General features: G+C 39.7%; 1 protein-coding gene across 1 annotated transcript in view; it reads right to left on the reverse strand.

Annotated features, from left to right (window-relative positions):
- DSCAM (DS cell adhesion molecule) overlaps positions 1-18,365 on the reverse strand; it is a 718,109-nt gene that overhangs the window by 207,667 nt on the left and 492,077 nt on the right. The window contains exon 11 of the mRNA XM_045558333.1: positions 3,784-3,957. Within this exon, the coding sequence (XP_045414289.1) occupies positions 3,784-3,957 (174 nt within the window). The remainder of the gene's footprint in view (positions 1-3,783; positions 3,958-18,365) is intronic.

Genomic DNA, 18,365 nt, shown 5'->3' on the forward strand with positions numbered 1-18,365 from the left:
CAGATCAAATCTGAGTTAGCTGGTGTATGCACACGCATGTGCACGCTCCCTCTAGCAGCACAGAGATCTGACGGCACGACGGCCCATGGATCTGCCCAGAGTGAGCAGGAGGGGAGGGAGGCTGCAGGGCCTGAGCAGACTGCAGCCCGTGGGCTGGCTCTAGGAGCCGGGGGTGTTCATTAGATTCCAAGAGTAGCCGACTCTCCAGGGAAGCGCCTGCCCTGTTTGATAAGTGATGCTCTTTTATGCTGCGTGCAGGGATCAGAAAGCACCTATGCAGAGCAGCAGACAAAAGAAGAGCTGCCTGTTCATCATGGGCTACAGATTCACGCTGAATCCATCTTCCTGGGAACACATGGCTTCAGACCAGCTAGTGGCAGGCATTGGGAGCAGGGAGGATGCAATTTTGGCACCTGAGACAAACATTCGGGACAGCCATCCATTTATGAGATCCAGTGGTTTGGGGAGCTATTTTCTTAGCATAAAAGACCATGTTTCCCAGACCTCAAATGGTCCCTGCTATGGGGAAAGAGTCCTGATCTAAGGGTACAGTGAGGCTTCTGCAGCCCCAGTGGGCCTGGGATGAGCAGTGTGATGTCATCGTCAGACACCAAATCTGGATGCAAGCAGAGCCTGCTCCCCTGCCTTTTCAACCAAACTGGAAGGATCTGCACGGATTAATTTTCTATCCCACTGATTGCTTTCCATGGTGGTGCCATACGTTTGCCAGCTCTACTCTTTGCCCACAGCCTCCGAATGTCTGATTCCAAAACAAACAAACAAAAAAAAACAAACAAACAAACAAAAAAAAAACCAGGTGTGTGTGTGGTGGGTATTTCCTGTTAAAATGCTTTATTTGGGGGAGTGTTTTTTGAAAGCTGTGAGACAACTTCCCAGATAGGAGACTCAGTTCATGCACGATTTCCAGCATTAAATTATTTTTTATTTTTTAGAATTTGAATATTAAGATTTTAAAGAATTAAAAATAAGAGGAACTTGAAGCTGAAATGGTTTGTAAAACCAGCCCTGGGTTATTAAGAACTGGTAAAATTAACATATTTAAAGGCATCTCTCCCCTAATCGTTCATATTGGTTTGAGAATCTAAGAATCATTTCTCCTTTTGCAGTATGGTCATTTGCAATGTTTCCCTCCCTAATCTCCTCCACGTACTGTACGGCACTCAGAGTCACCTCCTGCCTTGGATCTTTCAGTTTCTTGTATCTGAAAGATATAGGAGGGAATACCCCTCCTAGCCCAACAATCCTACCTTTTGAAGTCCCATGTATTGTTTAAGACTGATATCAGGTGCTACAATAGTCTTTTAGTCAACTCACACTGCTATGACAAAACACCATAAACTGGGTGGTTTCTCAATAGTAGAAATTCATTTTTCATAGATGTGGAGCCTGGAAGTTGAAAAACAAGGTGCCAGTATAGTCAGGGTCTAGCGAGGGCACTCTTCCTGAATGCAGACTACGACCACCTCCCCGTGTATCCCCACATGATGGAAAGAGGGCGAGAAAGCTCTCTGGGGTCCCTTTCACAAGGGCACTAATATCACTCATGAGGGCTCCACCCTCGTGACTCAATCACCTTCCAAAGGCTCCACCTCCTAACACCATCACATTGTAGAGTAGGATTTCAACCTATGAACTTTGGGGGGACACAGACATTCAGTCCAGTACATATAGTCACTGACTCTACAAGCAAATGCAGGTCACACCCTGGTCTGTGCACTCTCAGCGTGCTGTGCTCTATTCCGACGCGTGTGCATCTGCCAGACAGGAGCGGCACACACACGTGCCCAGCTGCCCCCAGAGAAAGCTCCCCTAGGCAGGGGCCAGGTCATCGGTTCAGCTCTGCCCCGTGCCCCAGGACCAGCACCTGGTACCAAGGTATGGAGACAGGAGATGTGGGAAAATCTTCAACTCCTGCATTTTATAATTCTACCCATTCTTTAAGACATTTTTCCCTGAAGCTTTTCTTAATCTCCTCAAGCTGACAGTTCCATACTCCTCTGAAAATCATAGATATAGTGCATGTTACTCTTCATCTTGCACTAGGATTAGTAGCCTCTGTCTTCTTCCTTCTTATCTCCCTTTCCAGAAAATAAGCTCTTTCATGCACTAGGATAAGATCCATGATCGACTGTATTTACCTCCTTCGTAGAACCCTGTGCACATCAAGTCCTACATATGTATTTGTGGAATAGAAAAATGTCGTATAAATTTAAAATGTATGGCTGTAAACCTATCATTTTGGGAGGCTAAACAAGGGGGTCATTTGAGGCCAGGAGTTTGAGACCAGCCTGGGAAACATAGCAAGATGCCATCTCTAAAAAATATTCTAAAAATTAGCCAGGCATGGTAGTACGTGCCTCCAGTCTCAGCTATTAGAGAGGCTGAGGCAGAAAGATCACTTGGGCCTAGGAGTTTGAGGCTGGAGTGAGCTATGATTACACTGCTGTACTCCAGCATAGGTGACATAGCAAGATCCTATCTCAAAATGAAATAAAATAAAGTATATTAGAACAACTTTAAAATATATTTCTTTTGTTGGGGAAGGATGGACCAACTTTGGTCAACATTGATCTTCAGCTTTTGGGTTTCTTTACTATTTTATCAAGTTATAATTTTTAAATATTACAATTTCAGCTTTTGATTTAAATGATACCACAATTTGGCATCAGATTTTTATAAATAAGTTCCTCCAAAGCATATATTTTAGAACTCAAAAATTATATATTTAATATGTGCAAAACGTATTTCAAAACAACCTCATTTCAGAACCATAATCGGTTTTATAATACTTAAGTTTAGCAAATAAATACTTTGATATTCTTATTGTTCTGTTGAAATAATTAAAATAAATTCTTAGTGAATTATGATGCCTACTAATATGTGTAGCTAACCATTAAATATCACACACACACAAACATACACATCTCACTGAAATTCACTTTTAAATCCACTCCTCCAAATAAATTATATGGTAGAAATATTTCCAAAATATTAATAGCAGAATTAATATTAAACATAGAGGAAGTCTTAATAAAGCCTTGTAGTCAAGAAGAAATCACGATTTATCCAATAGAAAATTATATAAATGGATACAGACCATTCACTGTAAACTAAACGCACAACTATTTGTTAATAAGCAGGCTTCGGTAAAAATTGGTTCACTTTATATCCTTTTCTTGGTGTCAGTTACCAAAGTGTGAAAAACACTTTATCATAAGGGACATTTTCCTATAAACTGGGCCAGCAGCACAGACCCTAAGCCTGGTGCTACACGCGCCTGTCTCGTAGTTGTTTGCTGTTGGTTATGAAGTTTCCAGTCACTTGATTTTATAATGATCTTTAAAAAGAAATCTATGGACAAGCCAGCTTGCACTTAATAAAATGCACAAAGAAAGGCTTTAGTAAAGAACACATCTGGGACCGTGGATGGGGCTTTTCCACAGTAAAATCAATAGCATGTAAATTTGGGCACTAAAGGCAGAGATCTGCTCATCTGCTGGGTTGCCCAATGGCTCTGAGAACCGCAGGGAGAGAAGAATGTGGCTGCTCCCTGCTCTAGGCACGAGGGGCCCCAGGCATGCTGTTGACAACTGGCTGGACTTTCACCATACTCTTCAATTGTGTTTCTAAAACAGCAAACTTCAAACCCAGCTATGGCAACCATTGATCTTTTTTTTTTCAACAGGTATGTATGGAGACAATGGAAATATCTAAGCCCCCAAAGACCTATGTAGGTAAAACGAAGCATTTCTTCTTCCTTACTTTTAACCGTGAGGTACATGGACTTGCTGACGTCTGCGCCCACATCGTTGCTGACCTTGCAGAGATAGTAGCCACTGTCTTCTTCCACAACATGCTTGATCAACAGCGACCCATTGCTGAGAACCTGGATCCGGCCGTTCAGGGCGATTGGCTGGAACTGGGGAACCCCAGCACCTGGGATAGAATAAAAGAGAAGAGGAATGATGATGCCAACATGAGTAAATATGGAAAAACAATGAACTCAAGTTCACCAGTCTAATAAAGAGAAGAAATGTGTGCTTCATATATATCACATTGGGCTGTCACGAGATACATCAAGTTTTTCTTTCTTCCTCCGACATTGAAATTCTTGTTTAGAGAGAAACATTTAATTGTAATGACAGTATTTCAAACTCTGAGTTAAAAAGTAAGAGAGCTTACAGATAGTTTCTACATAAAAAGCCAAATTTGAAGAGTATTAAGTAGCTGATAAATTATTCAGAGAAATCACAGTAGAACAAGCACAGAAGCAGACATCTCTCATGGTACTAAATGAACTCCTTGTGTTCCCAGGGACTTAATGTGAATGTAAACAAGGAGTGCTCCAGGGACATGGCATTTGAAGTCCTTGCTCGCTGCACACATCTGAGGATGCAAAGAGAATAGCAGTATTGCCGATTTATCTTCTAAGTGTGCTTACATTCCAGTCTAGGGACACAATATACTGCCAATATCATTTAATGTCATTTAAATAAATAAGTCAGGCTATTGTATGAAGACAACACAGAATTAAAACACCACTCTCCTCAGAATGCTTACATGCAAGGAGAGCACTGATGTGATATGCTATGATCACAGATGTGATATGATTCATATGGGAGAGCCATAGTAAACTATGTTGAAAAGCAAGTATTTTAGAAATAATGAAACAGAGGATTAACGTCCTGGGAAATTCCCAAGAAGACGGTGGTTTAGATTAACCTGCCGTGCTGCCTGCCTCTCTCCTGGGGGCATTGGCTGGGACTAGGAGGATGTGAAAGGTCCTGAAAGGCTTTCCTACGGCTTCTTTGTTCTCTAACTCGGGAGCCTGGGACCCCGGGGGAAAGCCCTGGTGTGATAACCATTGGATCTTCCTGGAGGAAGCTCAAAGTGTGACCAAGGGTGTGTTCTAGAGAGGAGCTGCTAACTCACCAGCCCCAGAACCTGCACGGGAGCTGAACAAGTGGCTGTCTCCGCACTCCTCATGCAGGCAACTTTAGATTTTGTAACTGAGGACACTACCGGGGGAGACACTTTCTCCCACTGTCTCCACCTGCAACTGCAAACTTGCCTATTGGTACCCCTAAGCTCACAGTGGCAGAGACTGGCTGTGCCTTCCCTTCCCTTGTTTCTGGTTCATGTATCTTGGCAATTGGACCTGAGTCCCACAAAAGAGACAAAGGAAACTAATAATGTACCTAAGGGGACCTTTCACACTGAATAAGAAGAACAAGCAGGTGGTTCGTATCAAAATAGAACTGCTAGAGGGGACATATGATAACTTGAATTTTTTTTTTAAAAAAAGAGTTCCACTTCTGCTAAGGATGTAGAAATCCACAAAACAATGTCAGTTCCACTCTAACAATAAAAAAAGACCATTAATCTACAAAATCATGCTGTATTTTGAATGAATCAGGTAGTTGAAGTCAGGGATAACTAGGTAAACTTCGCGTCAAAGAGTTAAAAGCCCTGGAGAGGAGTGGGCCTTATAAACAAATTCACCTTTGGCACAGGGTGACAGGAAGAGAGCATGGGCATAAAAGTGAGTGAGAGGAAAGAACTAGAAATAGCTATAACTTTCCTCAGTTTCTACTCTTCTTTATATATGCAATGGCTAGAATGCAATAAAAATTATAAGACACATATCAAAACAGCAAGAAAAAAGGACCATAGAATAAACAGTCAACAGAATCATATAAAGATTAGCTGGAACTATAGGACATAGACTTACCCTAGCCATGATTAATATACATGATGGAAGTATTCAGATGAAATATTAAAACTATAAAAAAGAGAAAGATAGACAAATAAAATGATAGAAACAACAAACACAAAATTAGATATGAAGAATTAGTGAAACGGGAAAATCAGCAGAGAAAAGAATTAGGCTAACAGAAATTATCCAAAGTGAAACAAAAGGAGCAAAAGTGCCTATTGCACTTTTACAGAAGAGATCCTCCTAGAGCTTTGGAACAATCAAGTATTCTAACATTGAGTAATTAAAGTTTCAAAAGGAGAAGAGAGAAAGAAAGGGGAAGAAAAAAATAATATTTGAAACATAAAAGGCTTTACTGCTACTAACAATCAACTTGACTTAATTGACATTTGTAAAAGTCTACACCCAACAATAGCAGAATACATATGAGTTTTGAGTGCCCATGAAACAATCACTGCAGTGGACTGAATGCTCATGTACCCCCAAAGTCAGATGTTGAAATCCTAATGTACAATGGAATGGTATTAGGAGGTGGGGCCTTTGAAAGCTGATTAAGTTATGAGGCTGGGGCTCTCATGAATGGGATTAGTGCCTTTTTAAAAGGAATCCCCCAAAGCTTTCTTGCTTTTTTTCCACATGTAAGAATACAAAGAGAAAAATGTAGTCTTCAACCTGGAAGTGAGCCATTACCAGAATCTGACCATGCCTGTACCACAATCTCAGACTTTCAGCATTCAGAACTGTGGGAAAGAAGTTATTGTTTAAGCTACCCAGTCTATGGTAATTTGATATAGCAGCCTGAACAGACTAAGACAGTTACCAGAAAAGACAATCGTGGGCCATAATACAAATTTCAACAAATGTAATAAGATAAAAATAATACAAAGTATGTTCTGTTTCCACAGTAAAATTAAAATTAAAATCAATAACAGAAATATACCTGAACAAAGTCCAAATATTTCAAAATAAAACAGCATACTTTTAAATAATTTATGGATCAAAGAAGAAAGCACCAGTGATACTAGAAAAAGAACATTTTGAGCTGAATGAATATGAAAATAAAAGAACATGTTAAAATTTGTGAAATGCAGCTAAAAGAAAGACTTAGAAGTTTGTTGCATTAAATGTCTGTATTAGAAATGAAAAAAATATTATATAATGATAAATGTTCACCTTAAGAAGCTACTACAAGAAGTGGAAATAAAGAAGAAAATTGAAATCAATGAAATACAAAACAAAAAGAGAAAATCACTAAAACCAAAAGCTCTTTTCATGATAAAACCTTCAACAAACTAGGCATAGAAGGAACAAAGCTCAAAATAATAAAATCCATATATGACAAACCCACAGCCAACATCATACTGAGTGGGGAAAAGTCAAAAGCATTACCACTAAGAATGGGAAACAAAACAAGTAAAATACCTAGGAATATATTTAACCAAGGAGGTGAAATGGGCATCCTTTCACCACTTCTTTTTTTTTTTTTTTTTTGACACGGTCTCACTCTGTCACCCAGACTGGAGTACAGTGGTGTGATCATAGCTTACTGCAGCCTCAAACTCCTGGATTCAAGGGATCCTCCTGCCTCAACCTCCCAAGTAGTTGGGACTACAGGCAGGTACCACCACACCTAGATAATTTTTATATATTTTTTATAGATAGGGTCTTGCTATGTTGCTCAGGCTGGTCTCGAACTCCTGGCCTCAAGTGATCCTCCAGCCTTCGCCTCCCAAACTGTTAGGATGACAGGTATAAGCCACCACGCCAGCCTCACTTTTACCACTTCTATTCAACATACTATTAGAAGTCCTAGCCAGAGCAATCAGGCAAGAGGAAAAAATAAAGAACATCCAAATGGAAAAGAGGAGGTCAGATTTCCCTGTTCGCTGATGATATGATCTTTTACCTAGAAAACCCTAAAGACTCCTCCAAAAAATTCTTAGAATTTATTAAAAAATTCAGTAAAGTCTCAGGTTACAAAATTAATGCACACAAATCATTAGCATTTCTGTACACTAATAACAGCCAAGCTGAGAATCAAATAAAATCTCAATACCATTCATAATAGCTGCAAAACAAGTAAAATACCTAGGAATATACTTAACCAAGGAGGTGAAAACTCTCTACAAAGAGAACTACAAAATACTATGAAAGAAATCACAGATGACAGGAACAAATGGAAAAACATCCCATGCTCATGGATGGGAAGAAACAATGTTGTTAAAATGTCTGTCCATATTGCCCAAAGTAATTCAGAGATTCAATGCTATTCTTATCAACACGCCAATGTCATTTTTCATAAAACTAGAAAAAACAACCCTAAATTTCATATGGAATCACAAAAGAACTCAAATACCCAAAGCAATCCTAAGCAAAAAAAAGCAAAACTGGAGGCTCCACATTACCTGACTTCAAATTATACTATTAACAGAAGGCTACTGTAACCAAAATAGTACAGTACTTGTATAAAAATAGACACAAAGATCAATGGAATATAATGGAGAAATCAGAAATAAAACCATATACTTACTCACTGATCTTTGACAAAGTAGGTATAAACATACACTGGGGAAAGGATTGCCTATTCAAAAAATGATGGTGGGAAAATTGCAGGGCCACATGCAAGAGAATGAAACTGGATCCCTACCTCTTACAATAATTAACTCAAGATAGATTAAAGACCTAAATGTAAGACCTGAAACCATAAAAGTGCTAGAAGAAAACATAGGAAAAACTCTTCTGGACATTGGTCTAGGCAAATAATTTATGACTAAGACCCCAAAAGCAAATATAACAAAAATAAAATTAAATAAATGGGACTTAACTAAACTAAAAAGTTCTATACAGCAGAAGACATAATCAACAGAGTGATTATTTACTACAGAATGGGAGAAAATATTTGCAAAGTGTATACCCAAGAAAGGACTAATATCCAGAATCCACAAGGAACTCAAACACATCAGCAAGAGAAAACAAATAACCCCAAGAAAAAGTGTACAAAAGACATGAAAAGGCATTTTTCAAAAGATCTACAAATGGCCAACAAACTCATGAAAAAATGTTCAACATCACTAATCATCAGGGAAATACAAATTAAAACCACAGTGGGATACCACCTAACCCTGTCAGAATGGCCATTATTGAAAAGTCAGAAAGCGATAGCTGTTGGCATGGATGTGGTGAAAAGAGAACATGTGTTTCACTGTTGGTGGAAACAGTGTTTCCACTGTGGGTGGAAATGTAATTTAATACAAACTCTATGGAAAACAGTATGGAGATTCCTCAAAGAACTAAAAGTAGACCTACCATTGAATCCAGTAATGTCACGACTGGGTATCTACCTAAAGGAGAAGTCATTGCATCAAAGACACATGCACTTGTATGTCTATTGGACCACAATTCACAATTGCAAAGATATGGAATCAATCTAAGTACCCATCAACCGATGAGGGGATAAAGTATATCTCTACCATGGAGTACTACTCAACCATAAAAAGGATGAAATAATTTCTTTCCCAGACATTATTTCAATGGATAAAATATTCCACCCATTATTTCAATGGATGGAACTGGAGGCCATTATTCTAAGTGAAGCACTTCAGGAATAGAAAATCAAATACTGCATGTTCTCACTTATAAGGGGGAGCTTAACAATAGGTATACATGGTCATACACAGTGGTATGATGCGCAGTGGAGACTCAGAGTGGGCAAGGCGGGAAGGAAGTAAAGGATGAAAAATTACCTATTGGGTACAACATACTTGGGTACACTAAAAGCCCTGATTTCGCCACTATACAATTCATCCATGTAACAAAAAATCACTTGTATCCCCTACATCTATTGAGATAAAAAGAAAATGAAAAAAAAATTAAGACACCAAGTTCAACAGAAAATAAAAGTTGTTGTAACTATCAGCTGAGTTTAGTAAAGCCATGTGATACAACATCAATGTATAAAATCAAAGCCAATTTTATTTATATATACCAATAACACATAATTGGAAATTAAAATTAAAAGGACAACACATTTGCACAAGAATCTGAAACATTTGGAAATAAATTTAACAAAATATTTGCAAGATTGGCCCACTAAAAAGTATAAAAGTTGTTGAGGGCAATTAAAGAAGACCTAAATAAGTAGACAGTTATGCCGTGTTCATGGATAAAAATATTTAATATTTTCAGATAAGAGGTTGTCAATCTTTTTTGGTAAAGAGCCAGATAGTAAATATTTTAACAGGCCACACAGTCTCTGCTTAAACTACTCGAGTCTGCCCTTGACTCATGAAAGCAGCCACAGAAAATACATAAATAGAACAGCATGACTGTGTTTCAAAAAACTTACTTACAAAAACAGGCTGTGGGCAGAATTTTGACTTTGGCCTATAGTTAGCTGATACCTCGTTTAAAGGTGAGTAAGAGGAATATAAATGTAAGATAATTATAAAGTTGGAAGAGGGAGCATATACCAGCAATACTTACACGTCTGGATTAGCTCTTTATTACATACCTAAAGTATGAAATACCACAAAATGGTTCTAAGTGGAAAATTTTTTTAAATTCCTCTTTTCATAAAGAATTCAAAATCAGGGATGAAAAGTTTAAAAAACATAACAACATATTATTATTATGTCAATATGTTGCTTTCCTCGCCATCAGCTGAACATTTTATAAAGTGAGACTAAATGAACAAAACCATTCTTATCCCTAAATCTGCTCACTCCTTGGAAACAGAGAAATTACCAAAATGCACAAAATGCAAAATTATGCCAGAAACTTCTACAATATAGATAATTTAAACTTAATTTATTATTTTTGGATTTTTTTAATAATAAAAGCCATTCTACAGGGGTAAGATGATATCTCCTAGTGGTTTTGATTTGCATTTCCCTGATGATTAGTGACATTGAGTATTTTTTTATATGTTTATTGGCCATTTGACTATCTTCTTTTGAGAAGCTTCTGTTCATGACCTTTGCCCACTTTTATTGGGGTTATTTGATGACTTAATTCCTTTTGCAGCAATCTGGAAGGAATTGAAGACCTTTATCCTAAGTAAAGTATCTAAAGAATAGAAAAACAAATGCTACATGTACTCACTATTAAGTTAGAACTAACCGATGAGCACCCATGTGCATATAGGGAAGTAAAACTCAACGGAAATCAAGTGGGGGAGGGGCAGGACAGGATGGGTGAAAATCTGCCTAAGGGGTACAATGAACATTATCCGGGTGATGGGCACACTTATAACCTTCACTCAAGCATTATAAAAGCAATCCATGTAACCAAAAGGAGTTGTACCCCTTTATTGCTTTGAAATTAAAAAAAAGAAAAAGATAAAGCAAAACTTTATTCATGTGAAAGTTCATGGAAGATTTTAACAAATGCTTGATGATGGATGAATGTCAGTAAATGAGTAATTGATTTTGAAAAACATTATTAATGAAAATTATCTACTAGTTTACCTATCAGGATATAAAACATGAAAATTTTGGATTAGGGATCTATGAATTTACTTGTCAAAAATTCAAACAGTAAAAAAGTAAAGGCCCTTTTTATCTCCCCAGGATTCTAATCCCACCGTCTGGAAGGATTATAGCCTTCCTAATATTTTTCTAAGCACATGTAAGCAGTATCCTCTGTTTTAGCACAAATGGAGTTTAGTGTTCAATTACTGAGTGCTACCATATGGGAAATACTGGGCAAGTAGCTGTGGTCTAAAGGACTGTGACTCCCATTCCTCCTCCCCACTCCCCTTCCCCTTAGGTCCTCACTCTGCTGCCGTGTTGTGCTCAATGGAGAAGCTCCCATGGGAAGGAGCCGATGGCAGCCTCCAACTCATAGCCCCTGAGAAACTAAATCTGCCAACAATCACATGAGTAGCTGGGAGAAGACCTTCCCCCAGGTAAACTTTGACATGACTACATCCCTTGATTGCAGTGTGGGGAGAGACTCTGAGTCAGAGGACTCAGCTAAGCCACCCCTGTATTCCTGACCCACAGAAACATTATTTTAAGTCACTAAGTTCAGGGTAATTTGTTATGCAGCAACAGATTACTAATACACTGAAAAACTAGGCAAGTTACACTCAAGCTTTCAGCTCCTTATCTGTAAAAGGGAGATAATAACAGAACCTCCTTCCTAGGATGGTGCAAGTGTTGAAATTCTTAAACTGTGGTATGGCTCATAGTGAGCACACATATTGTCATGTGTTTAAAAATTCTGCTTTTAATTATTTAGTCATTTTATGATTATGTGGTTTTGTGTCTTTCTCATTCCACAGGAACAGAGACCATGTTGCAATGAATTGCTCCACTTATCCATCAATGTAGTTAGTGGTAGGCAATCTATAGGTCTAACTCTTGGAGAGGAATTCTCAACCAAAGGTGATATATATTAAAATCTTAACATAAATTGCTAAACTGCTTGCTAAAAACATACCAATTTTATCTTCATCAGTAGCAGCTGAGACTTAATTTTTTCCTCACACATGTACATGATTAATCTCTTTAATCTTCATCAATACAATATATATGTCATTATTTAATTTGTATCTTTTTGTTTTTTGTATTTTTTGTTTGTTTTTGCTTATAGATAATTTTGAGCATCTTTTCATGACTGTTATTGTCCATTTGCACTTGCCCTTTGGTAAACAGCCCGTTTATATCGCTTCCCCATTTTTGTACTGGGCATTTTGTCTTCTTCTTCTTCATTTGCCAAAGCTTTTGGGGTTATAAGAAAGTGTTTCTATATTCTTATTTTATAAAACTCTTTTTTTTCATTGTTCTTGTTGTTTTAATCAGATTGGGTATTGAATATTATCAGCTACCTTCATCATCCACTGAGTGGTCATATGTTTTTTTTTCTTCTGTAGAAGTGGATTGTATTTTTAAAGAACTTGGTTTTATAAATTATAAAATTATTTCTTATGGAGAACATGTTTGTTAGTATAAGGATAAAGGATTTTATGGAAATGTAAAAATCAACGAAAAAAAAGCCTTCTATTTTTATTTAAATACTTAAATTTGGTACACATTTTGAAATTTTGTAAAGTTTATTAATGGCTTTCTCAAAGATGACTGTCAACTGGGGCTAGATCCAGTCTAATACATACAACTTGAAAACTCAGCCAAATGCAGAATTTAAAAAATATAGCCATAAAACAGAAATCTCAAATTATGTAACTGTTTTCCAAAAATTCTGAAAAATCTAACAAAATGCTGGTACAGTTTGAGAAAGTTACAGGATTGTCCATGTCAACAGCACAAATTTTTCCTTTCCTTAAAGAATTTTAACCAGGAAAATGCTTGTAACAGTTGAAACATGTATATTAAAGGATTACAACATAAAATTGAGCTACATAGCTAAGTTGTCTCAATTAAATAGCAGAAAACGATGATTTGTTAATTCCTATTTGGACCAAGATAAGCCTCTTCATTACTAAAAGTTCTCAGTGAAGACAGAAATGAAGTATTAAGTGCATTTAAAAAACATTAAATCTTTTTTTCATCAGAAAAATGAACCTAAGTTGAAGGGTTACTGCATCTAAGGATCTAATTGTGCTTGCTAAATGGAATAAAGGTGAACACACTGCCAACCAATTCATCTATTATGAGGACGATAGTTCCAAGGGATTGCACTGGTTTAATTTGAGAGACTTGGACTTTGTCGTGGTTTGAGAGAATTATCGGTCATCTACTTTAGATTCATCATTATTCTAAAGAGTACTCACTATTTAACTGGTGCATCAATATGCAAAATCCTGTAATCTTCTTAGCACAAGGTAAGCACTTTGGGTAATTAGCTAGAAGACACAATATAGCAACCAGCAGTCATTAATTAAAAAGCTGTCAATTTTCTCTGGTTAGCTGGGGTCAAGTGCGAATAATTTTAATGCTCAATCACATGAAAATAAATGGCTAAAGCAGGAAGTAAGGCACATACTCAGTAACTGGTTACATTAATACTGGGTGACCCTTCATATTTATTGAAAAGATATGCCTAGCTGTGTTCCCAGGGTCTGAGGGTGCAGTGATAGCGGAAAAAGCACAGCCGAGTGTCACCAAGTGAGCCCACTGATACCGGAAAAAGCACAGCTGAGTGTCACCAAGTGAGCCCACTTTGAAGCCAGCAGGAAATAAAATAATGGTTTCATCTTTTCTTCCACCTGTAAGTCTTTGCTGGTCTGTAGAGGGGCACTTGGCTGAGAATCAAAGGCATTGGGTTCAAATGCCCTCTGAAACTACCTGTGCCTTTGAGTACATGGCTTATTCTCTCTGCATCCTTCATTTCTTTCTTTTTTTATGCCAAGCATTGTACTCCAGGGATGCATCCTTAATTTCATCATATATAAAATGAGGAGAAAAATCAATTTACATATGATAGAGGATTGCAATTCACATCCAGGGAAACTAGATCATATGAATGCCAGTATAAATGCCTGTATGTGAGGACCGGAAAAGTTGGCCAATGAGCATATTCAGAGAGCCCCCCTTGCAGGGTAGAATAAGACTGATGTGAAGTATGACAAAACAGGGGAAAGGAGAGCTCTGTATGCTCCCAGGCTGCATCCCAATGGTAAAGCTGTAGCTATTCTTTCTCCTCACCAAGGAATCAACAACACATCCCTTTCTTCCCTATGGAGAAAGGGGGCTTTTCCTGAAGGATGAGTTTGTTTTTCTTCTTCAGGGAGAGGCTTCTCCTTCTCTGAGAACAGCTGGTGGGTTGCAGGGAGTCAGTAGGTGCAAACATAGAGTTGGAGGTGTGAAGAGAAGACAGCACGTAAGAACAGAACCAGCAGTTGCAGCTCATGAGGGTGTAGCAGCTAGAAATGGAACTCTTGCTCCGTGGAGGAGTGCTGAGGATCCTGGGTGTCCTGTTATAGACAAGAGCCCAGAATGGGACAGGGCAGGGGCACAGTCTCGAGATAATGGTCTGGTTCCAGGCTGGAGAGCTATTCCCTATCCCAAAGAAAGAAGCGTCCGTTACTGCATAGTATGTGCCTGTAATATTTGTGTCGAGTAAATAGTGTGTCAGATGTTCTATGTCGATCTTTAGCGCTACCACTTTCCCTCAAAATTCTTCCCTAAATTGCAGGGACTGGAAGCCTGAAAACTACATTTCCCAGCTCCTTTCTCACCAGATTCTGGTTTACATTTTACCAGTGAGAAGCCTTTAAACACGATTTGGGAGGTGCAAGGAAAGAGAAGCCATTATTTTCCTTCAAAAGAAGCAAACTGGTGAATAGGCAGATGCCAAGGTTCATAGCTGCCTTTGGGAGAACTTCTACAAATTACTTCTTTGGTGCAGTAGGTAGCTGTGACCACTGATGACGGTAGCTTCTCATGGTTCCCGCACTTCCCAAGTACCCAAAAGGCAGCTGAGTTCATCCCATCCTTCCAAAAGTGTTGCATGCATCTAATTCCCTGTATTAACCCCTTCTTGATAAAACACCACACTCTAACCAAGACATCAACCAGTTTACTTCTTTTGTAAATTTGCACATAATTATGTTTATTTTGCAATCCAATTATCTCCTGTTAATTCCTTTATTTCTATGTTGAAGAATCCTGTCCATCAAAAACAAGCACACTTAAAAAAAAAACCACAATTTCATGGACTAGATTTGTGCCTGTTGAGGGGCTGTTATGACTTGGTAGTCCACCAGTTTAGCACATCAATGTCATGTCTGTAACTCTGTATCTAATATGCAAGGATCTCTTTCTACCAGCAAGATGGGCATTGCCCTTTCACTCACTTATCAGAAAATTGAACCATGAACTGACCATTATTCAGCACTTGCCAATGTGATGCCAGAAGGCACTGAGGTGGCTTAATTATGCTGATGCCAGCAGGGCTTTGCACTGGGACTGCAGGCGCCCTGCAGCTGCGTCCACCATCCAAGGTTTCCAACTACCACTTCCCTGCAGCAAGAGCTCCCCAGACGTTTGCCTTCCTCTACCCACAAGACTGCTAGAAAGGTCCTGGAGAAAAAAATGAGAGGGAGGGAAGGTGGAGGAGTAGAAGAAAAGAAAAGAAAAGAAAAGAAAAGAAAAGAAAAGAAAAGAAAAGAAAAGAAAAGAAAAGAAAAAAAGGAAAGGAAAGGAAAGGAAAGGAAAGGAAAGGAAAGGAAAGGAAAGGAAAGAAAAGAAAAGAAAAGAAGAGAAGGAAGGTTGAGATGGGTCCTGGGCTTATTGTCCCAGTGGCCCCACCAAGGTGCAGGGTGATAGCAGCTTCCTTGGGTGAGGAGTCCACAAAGATCCTACAGCAGCTCCCAGGGACACTGAGACTTCACTTAGTGCAGAGGAAGGCAGAGGAAGGCTGGTTTTAATCTACGACAAATTTTTTTTCTACCATCAAAGGAAGAAAATAAAACAGTATGTTGAACACCCACCTTCTCTGTCCTGCTTACAACCTTTCCCCAAGAACTCATGACTGCTTAATGTGACCCACTGTCTTTACTTGGGGAACATGGGGAACAAGCAGAACTTGGGGACATTGGACATTGAGCCTGGGTTTATTTTTACCACTTATGCCATAGGGAGAGGTTGCCTCCTTCTTCTTTTTGTATTATTTGAATTCTCTCCTGGTGTTAATTCAAGATTCATATCTTATCACGTAATTGGGTTCGGCGGGAACAAGGTACAATGGGTAATAGCTGGGACCTGATAGCCTGGATCAGACCATGCACTGGCGTGGAGCCTGGGTCACACTGGCACACTGACATGGAGCCTGGGTCTTACTGGCACACTGATGTGGAGCCGGGTCACACTGACACTCTAGCGTGGAGCCTGGATCACATTGGCACACTGATGTGGAGCCCGGGTCACACTGACACTCTGGCGTGGAGCCTGGGTCACACCAGCACAGTGGTGCCAGGAAGACCTGAGGGGATCTCTGCTGTTCCAAGAAACCAATGGCATGGAGGAGGTCTAGCCCACAGGACTAGAGGCTTGGGTGTCCTAGCAACACAGAGCAGGACAAATGGAGAGTCCGGTAGCAGCATGGCTAGAGCACGGAGTGGTGCACAGACAGACAGGCAGGCAGGGAGGTGGGATGGTGGGTGGGCAGCAGCCTCCTTGGGTGGGGTTTGCAGTCAGAAGTTTGATTCTGGTGTTCACACTAGGAAGACTAAGGTGAGGCCAGGAATGGAGGGTCCCAAGGAGATGACCAATAGGCTTAAGGACAGTGCAGAGACCCAGTTTCTAGAAAGGGATGTGAAGGGGATGCACGTTCTGAGCAAAGGCTCTGGAGCTGGCATTCGAGGTCACAGAGTGGCTGGCTGGAAGGGGCTGAATGCTTTGGCCAGTGGACCTGGGGGACACTGGGGCCTCAGGCTGGGAGCAGAGTGAAATGTTCCAGAATGGATTAAGAGACCAGAACTCAGGGAAAAACTTCGGAGGACTAGAGAACTGAGGATCACCAGCCTGTGCCATATGAATCTACCCCCTCTGAGTTATTATATTGAAATAATAAAAGAAGATTTTATTTAAGGGAATGTTTTTCTCTTGACATTTGCCCCTTTTCAGACTTGTCTTTTGAACAGAAAACAGCTGATCTGCTGAGGAAGGAATGGCCTGAGTCATCTCACCTAGGAGGTCTGGAATCAGTGTTGGCAGAACATGTGCCCAGAATTGACCTGCCCGAGAGCCTCAGGCTTGTCCCCTTCCACGTCCTTTCCGTGGTATCCCCAGACATAGGCTTTGAGGACTATAAAGGGTCCCTTCAGGATGTTACCTCGACCTTGGAAGTGGAGGTAGGGCGGGACCAAGGTGTAGCATTCCAGGGAAAGCTCTCACAGTAGGAGGAGGCTCCAGAGAAGGTCAACTCAGAGGCTTGACCTTGTGTCTTAAGTACAATATCTATTTTCCATCCTGGAATTGAGTACCTTTTATGGAAATGTCTAAGGTAATTGTTGTGACTGGTTTTATTTCTATGGATTTCTCAACAAAATAATCAAGTCCCCATTGGTCCTTATGAAGAGTCTATAACCAGCGGGGAGGATTTCTGCAGGTGGGGGAGGACTCTTCTGGGGCCCAGGTGGCAAGTGATAGCCAGGACCTATGGTAGACTGTGTGTGATGAGTGCAGAAATGACAGCAGGAGAAAACGGAGCCAAAGCAAAATGGCGAGATGGATTCTCTGGAGCCTGCAGGGAAAACCGGAGTTGGGGAAACTACGTTATATGAATGTGCTACAGCTAAGAGCAGAAAGGACACAGGAGAACAGCAGGGAGAAAGCCAACCTGGAGAGAAGCGGGTAGGAAAAGGGGGGTCCCATCCCAACTGAAGCTCTCTGTACATACTAAAGAATGGAGAAAACAGGAACTTCCTAAACTGAGGACAGCCTCTCCTTTGCTGGGAGAAGACAGACATGTGGACAGCTGCAGAAGGGAACAAGGTCCCCTCTGGATGCCACACTTGTCCACCCAGAAAACCAAGGAGGATCAAAGGAAACCAGAGGCAGTAGCTTATAAATACTCACTACCACAGCCCAATGGAAAGAAAGGAATAAAATTAATAGTGAACACTAAAGAAAACTTGGATATATGGAAAGACTCTCCATGGTATTGGCTGGGAAGGGTCAATGTTTGAATGATATTAATGTTCTTCATGTTAACCTTTAAATTT

Source organism: Lemur catta, chromosome 1, assembly GCF_020740605.2.
Source record: "Lemur catta isolate mLemCat1 chromosome 1, mLemCat1.pri, whole genome shotgun sequence".
In the NCBI taxonomy this organism is placed as follows: domain Eukaryota; kingdom Metazoa; phylum Chordata; class Mammalia; order Primates; family Lemuridae; genus Lemur; species Lemur catta.